The 6,650-nt window shown below is 37.0% G+C and overlaps 2 protein-coding genes across 2 annotated transcripts; both read left to right on the forward strand.

Annotated features, from left to right (window-relative positions):
• The first annotated feature begins 2,116 nt into the window (after positions 1-2,116).
• On the forward strand, positions 2,117-2,806 carry LOC140835269 (uncharacterized). Its single transcript, XM_073200757.1, has 2 exons — positions 2,117-2,488; positions 2,681-2,806. Exons 1-2 carry the CDS (start codon positions 2,117-2,119, stop codon positions 2,804-2,806), a joined length of 498 nt encoding a protein of 165 aa, XP_073056858.1.
• Positions 2,807-4,294: 1,488 nt separating this feature from the next.
• Positions 4,295-5,921, forward strand: LOC140833315 (NAC domain-containing protein 1-like). The gene is made up of 3 exons (XM_073197692.1): positions 4,295-4,622; positions 5,012-5,292; positions 5,364-5,921. Exons 1-3 carry the CDS (start codon positions 4,454-4,456, stop codon positions 5,727-5,729), a joined length of 816 nt encoding a protein of 271 aa, XP_073053793.1. The 5' UTR covers positions 4,295-4,453; the 3' UTR covers positions 5,730-5,921.
• The last annotated feature ends 729 nt before the right edge of the window (positions 5,922-6,650 follow it).

Here is a 6,650-nt window from a genome sequence, read left to right on the forward strand (position 1 = left end):
AAGCATGAGGATGTGTATCGACTACCGAGAGCTGAACAAGATCACAATCAAAAACAAGTATCCGCTTCCAAGGATAGATGACTTGTTTGACCAACTCAAAGGAGCTTCAGTCTTTTCCAAGCTCGACTTAAGGTCAGGCTATCACCAACTCAAGGTCAAGACAGACGACATTCCGAAGACAGCCTTCAGAACAAGGTATGGACACTATGAGTTCACAGTGATGCCGTTTGGATTAACAAACGCTCCGGCAGTATTCATGGATCTCATGAACAGAGTGTTTAAACCATTTCTAGACAAGTTTGTTATGGTATTCATCGACGATATTCTAGTATATTCGTCAAGTGAAGAAGACCACAAAGAACATCTTCATCTCACCCTACAGAAGTTGAGAGAAAAGGAACTATACGTCAAGTTCAATAAATGCGAATTCTGGCTAGAGAGTGTCGCATTCTTGGGACACATAATATCAGCAGCAGGAGTATCTGTGGACCCTAAGAAAGTGGAGGCAATTTCGGATTGGCCTAGACCAAAGAATGTGACAGAGGTACGAAGCTTCTTGGGACTAGCAGGCTATTACCGAAAATTTGTTGAAGGATTTTCCTCAATAGCCATACCCCTCACCAAGCTCACACAGAAGAACTCTAAATTTCAATGGAGTGAAAAATGTGAGCAAAGCTTCGAGACCTTGAAGAAGAAGCTTACATCCACACCAGTGCTAGTATTACCTATGTAAGGTAAGGACTACACCGTCTATAGTGATGCATCCAAAGAAGGTTTAGGATGTGTACTCATGCAAGAGGGAAGGGTGATTGCATACGCGTCAAGACAGTTGAAGCCGTATGAACAGAATTACCCAACACATGACCTTGAATTAGCTGCAGTGGTGTTCGCACTAAAGATTTGGAGACACTATCTTTATGGAGCCAAGTGTGAGATTTTCACCGATCATCAAAGTCTCAAATATTTGTTCACTCAAAAGGAACTAAATATGAGACAAAGACGATGGACCGAACTCATGAAGGATTACGACTTGACAATAAGCTACCATCCAGGCAAAGCCAACAAAGTAGCAGATGCTTTAAGTCGAAAGAATATGAGTAAGGTGATCCTGACATCACTTTCAGCACAACCATGTCTTCTAGAGACAATCAAGATGAGTCAAGATAGAGATCCCGCTTTGGTGAAACTAAAAGAGCAAGTTAAAGAAGGCAAATCACCAGATTTCGAGACGGATAACAAAGGAACCTTGTGGATGAAAGGACGATTGTGCGTACCAGACATCGATAATCTTCGACAAGAAGTAATGTCTGAGACACATAAGTCGAAATTTTCAGTCCATCCGGGCAGTACCAAGATGTACAGAGATTTGAAGAAAAATTTTTGGTGGAGTGGAATGAAGAAAGATGTGGCACTATTTGTTTCCAAGTGTCACGTGTGCCAGCAAGTCAAGGCAGAGCACCAAAGACCTGGTGGACTTCTTCAACCATTAGAAATCTCGGAATGGAAATGAGAACATATTTCCATGGATTTTGTAGTTGGTTTACCAAAGTCGAGACAAAGTCATGACGGAATATGGGTAATCGTGGATAGACTCACAAAATCTGCACATTTCTTACCTGTCCGCATGAATTATAGTTTGGACAAGCTAGCCACATTGTACATGAATGAGATCGTACGATTGCATGGAGTTCCAGCTAGCATACTGTCAGACAGAGATCCGAGGTTTACATCCCGCTTTTGGAAGAGCTTTCAACAAGCTATGGGGACCAAAATTACTCTTAACACGGCCTATCATCCTCAGACCGATGGCCAAACAGAGCGGACAATTCAAACTCTAGAAGATATGCTGAGAGCATGTGCCTTGGACTTCAGTGGTAATTGGAGCGAACATCTGCCCTTAATTGAGTTCGCATACAACAATAGTTACCACAGCAGCATTGGAATGGCACCATACGAAGCTTTGTATGGACGAAAATGTCGATCACCACTGTATTGGGATGAATTAGGGGAAAGATCCATCGTCGGACCCGAACTAATCCAAGAAACAGTGGATAAAGTTGCTGTGATCAAGGAGAGACTAAAATCTGCACAAGATCGACAGAAAAGCTGGGCGGACATGAAAAGAAGGCCCGTGGAATTTGAAGCTGGAGAGAAGGCATATGTGAAAGTGTCACCCATTAAGGGTGTAATCCGATTCAACAAGGCTGGGAAACTAAATCCCACATACGTCGGACCATTTGAAATTCTTGAGAAAGTAGGAACACTTGCTTATAGATTAGCACTTCCACCCGACATGTCAAGAATTCACAATGTATTCCATGTATCGCAGCTGAGGAGATATATTCCTGATCCAAGTCACATACTGGAAGCTGGACCACTTCTGGTTGAGAGCAATCTAAATGAAGAGCTGAAGTATGAAGAAATTCCGATTCGAATTGTGGATAGCAAAGACCAAGTACTGAGGCGACGAACTATTCCATATGTCAAGGTACAATGGTCCAACCACACCGAAAGAGAAGCTACTTGGGAGTTGGAAGAAAAGATGCGAACACAATATCCCTATCTCTTTGAAGATCAAGTATAGCCAAGTTTCGAGGACGAAACTTTTCATAAGGAGGGAGGGATGTGAGAACCCGAATTTCCAGCAAAAGCATTTCAGTAAGCAATGCAAAATTTCCAGCAGAAGATAATATTCAGAAGCTGGTACTTTTCCAGCAGACATGTATTTTCCAGCAGCAGCAGTAGAAGAAGAACGAAAAATCAGCAGCAGCAGAAGAGCGAGAAAGAAGCAGCAGTCAGTTACTGATTCAGCTCAGACTTGTAACTGAAGCATTAACATGGAATAAAGGCTGTTAATGTCAGATTATGGCCATTAATTGGAAACGTAACAGTCAGATTGTGGCCTATAAATAACACCCTCAAGTCTCTGAAATGAGTTACACAAGCTTTGAGATTATCACTTAAAATTCGAGTTAAGAAAGAGTGCCTTTGTCAAGCAGCAAAATCCAGTAGCGAGAACAGCCAAATTCCAGTAGACTTCAACCGAAACTTTAAGCAAATTACAGTAAGTGGGCTTATATGTAAATATCTTGAAATCCGTTTGATAATTCTGTTTTAAAGTTCAGTTTCTGTATGATTTCTGATATATGATTTTGAAGCACTGAAACTCCCTAGTGAACTAATGGTAGGAATATATATTCTGAACATTTCTGAATTCTGATTCTGATTCTAGCCTCACCCCTTAGAGGAGAGAACATATAGGGGACTGATATCAGTTTAGCCATAAAATTCACTAACGTGCTCAGTGCTTACTAATTCTGAATTCTATTCTGTAATTCCTGAATTCTGATTACTGTTCTGAAAACAAGAGTTCTCTGTATATTATTGTATTTGTGTTTCTGTTGAAAACGATTTCGAAAACTGGGAGTTATTCCCGCCCCTGCTTACTGAGTGACAATCATATCACTCACCCACCAAACCCATCTCAGATAAGAACGAGGAAGAGTTGATAGAAGAAGAGGAGCAACGTTAGTTTTGGGGCTGGTGATGAAGATCGTTGTTCTTAGTTCTGATTTATGTTTTATTTTCCGCTGCATATGTTCAGACAATGAAATTTTATGGTTTTACATTTCCGCTGTAAAACATTTGTCATTGAGTTGTAACAGACAATGATTATTATGAATAAAAGACGGGTTTCTGAAATTCTGTACTTCTGAGGCTTGTTGTTTTCGAATGTAAATTTGAGAGCAACGCCGGTGTCAACCAACCCCCGTCCCGGGGCGTGACAATAAATGATGACATGTCATCAGAAAAATACGACATGACGCTGAATATTATTGATGTATAATATGATATCGTATCAACGTACTAGTTAAAAAAGAACATATAAAACGAGAAGGAAAAAAACTCAAATCAATGTACAATGAAAAACTTGTAAATTACATGAATAAAAATATAAATTTCCGTCAGGATAAACCTCATAACTCATACACACATTAATCTAACAAAATAATAATATGAATAATTCATGATCATCCTTTTATAATATCTAGTCTAAGTTTGATTGGGTAATTCATAACAAGTATTTGATCAAACATTACCACCAAGTTGATTAATTTGACCCAATCCCACCAAAAAGAGCGCATGGCATGAATAGATATCATCAGGTCATCCATTACGTAGACATATATACTAGGATATGATCGTAAAACTCCAACTCCAAACATGATGATGTAATAATGAATGGCTGCACAATAAAGACAAAAAACCCACCAATATAAAATAGCCAGCCCTCTCCTTGTAAACATTTCAAACACTCCCATTCTTCTCCTCATCTTAAGATTCTTCTTTATCTCCAATACCCAACCAACTTAACCAAGAAGAAAAAAAAGAGAGAAGAGAATCACTTGTTTTGAAATTGTGGGGTTTTTTTTTTCCTATCTCCAAAAAGAAAATGGTAGGAAGAAATTGCAACGAGCTTCCTCCTGGATTTAGATTTCATCCAACCGATGAAGAATTAATTATGTGTTATCTTAGAAATCAGACTACATCCAGGCCATGCCCTGTCTCCAATATTATTCCAGAAGTTGATATCTACAAATTCGATCCTTGGGAATTACCAGGTTAGTGTGTGTGTGTGTGTTGTATGATTGATCAACTCCTACTTTAGTCTAAAACTTTCAATCTTGTTGATTAAGGTATTCGTTTATAATAGTTATTTGCCTAAATGATTTTGACCATAATATTTTATTGGTTAAAATAGAAGTAATATTTTCCTATTTTCGGAATTACAACATTTATTTTAACCAGACGTGGGGCAGTTGAGACCAAGCAATTATGAGTTCATTTGGGAGAAATTTGTAAAATAATTTTAATCAACTATTTTTTTAAGAAAACGAGCTCTTCAAATCGTCCAACGTTATAAATAAAATATTGCATCAAACACATGGTATATAAAATGGTTATGTGGATACTAACACACATTATATTTTTTTTACCTTCCCTAATGTAGAGAAAGCCGAAGTTGGAGAGAACGAATGGTACTTCTTCACTCCGCGAGATAGGAAGTACCCGAACGGTGTGCGCCCGAATCGAGCTGCGGTTTCGGGGTACTGGAAAGCCACAGGCACAGACAAAGCCATCTACAGTGGATCAAATTATGTTGGCATCAAGAAAGCCCTTGTGTTTTACAAAGGCAAGCCACCCAAAGGTATCAAGACCGATTGGATTATGCATGAGTATCGATTGAGCGACTCGAGATCACTACCCCACAAGCAAAATGGATCTATGAGGGTAAGAAATACATATATTTCTAATCCTATTATATATATATATCTAATTTTTTTTCCTGTTTGATATTTCAGTTGGATGCTTGGGTGCTATGTAGGATCTACAAGAAGAAGAACTTGGGAAAACCCGATGATCAAAGAGTTGAGAACACATTGATCACTCAAATCCCAAGTACCAATGATCCCCAACCCCAGAAATTATTTCCAAGAAATTTTTCACTAACCGATCACTTGTGGCAATTCGATTATATGCATGAAAACTCATACAATTTACCCTTCAATGTTCAAGAACCAACTAGCAACATTAACAATGGGAATGTTCGGCTCGACGTCGAGAAAACTCAGACGACACAAGTGCAACATCCATACACAAGTAGTGAATTGAATTTTCAAGGGAGTCAGCATCCAGTTTTTTTGAATCAGATGTACGAATTCCATTGAAAAAAGATGGGAATAATATGAGAATAAACACGCATTTGTGAGATTTGGAGGGGAAAAAAGAAGGGTTGGTTGAATTTGAATGTGATATTTGTCAAGGCCGATATGTTTTACTAGGTAGATAGATATATAGGTTGGTTGTTATAGAAATTTCATGTTTTAAATATGTTAGGATTGCTTGTAAATTTAGTTTAATATTTCTTGTTTTGAAATTATAAAAGACAGAGTCCTTTTTGTGCCCAATATAAAAGCATGTATTGATTTTATATTATACTTAATATAATTGACATTCTCAAAGTTGGAATATCTTTTGAAATTAAAAAATGTCAAAAAAAAAAAAATAGCATACTATTGAATTTCAAAAAATAAATGACAATTGTGTGATTTTTCAATAATTATTAGTGAATGTAAATAGAAGATAAATCTAAGGATAATACTGTAATTTTAATTTAATTATTTGATAATGTCAATAATAATTAATGATGTGATAGATGTTGGATAAATAACTTATACATAAAATTTTAATCAAACGTGTTAATTGAATTATTAATTGGCAAAAACTTGTGTGAGACGATTTCACGGATCATATTTTGTGAAACAAATTTCTTATTTGAGTCATCCATGAAAAAATACTACTTTTTATGCTAAGAATATTACTTTTTATTTTGAATATCGATAGTATTAACTTATCTCACAAATAAATATTCGTGAGATCGTCTTGTTAATTATATACATCAGACAACCTTTTATTAAAGATAAGGATTTATCCTACAAGGAAGAATCCAACTCGCGCCGCCATATTTAAAAAATAGTCATTTCTTAAATAGTAATTATACATAATTGGGGGGACAGCTTTTCTTGGATTAGCCTTGATACTAATTCCTAAAGAGGATATTCTGGTTGAGGAAGTCATCAAATATATTT

Source organism: Primulina eburnea, chromosome 6, assembly GCF_022965805.1.
Source record: "Primulina eburnea isolate SZY01 chromosome 6, ASM2296580v1, whole genome shotgun sequence".
In the NCBI taxonomy this organism is placed as follows: Eukaryota; Viridiplantae; Streptophyta; class Magnoliopsida; order Lamiales; family Gesneriaceae; genus Primulina; species Primulina eburnea.

What these genes read in the sequence shown, in the direction of transcription:
- LOC140835269 (XM_073200757.1), top strand. Translation starts at nt 2,117, where the DNA reads ATGAAAAGAAGGCCCGTGGAATTTGAAGCTGGAGAGAAGGCATATGTG. An exon ending in GAACTATTCCATATGTCAAG is followed by an intron (nt 2,489 to 2,680) that starts GTACAATGGTCC and finishes CAAAATTTCCAG; the next exon opens with CAGAAGATAATATTCAGAAG.
- LOC140833315 (XM_073197692.1), top strand. Translation starts at nt 4,454, where the DNA reads ATGGTAGGAAGAAATTGCAACGAGCTTCCTCCTGGATTTAGATTTCAT. An exon ending in CGATCCTTGGGAATTACCAG is followed by an intron (nt 4,623 to 5,011) that starts GTTAGTGTGTGT and finishes TCCCTAATGTAG; the next exon opens with AGAAAGCCGAAGTTGGAGAG. An exon ending in AGCAAAATGGATCTATGAGG is followed by an intron (nt 5,293 to 5,363) that starts GTAAGAAATACA and finishes TTGATATTTCAG; the next exon opens with TTGGATGCTTGGGTGCTATG.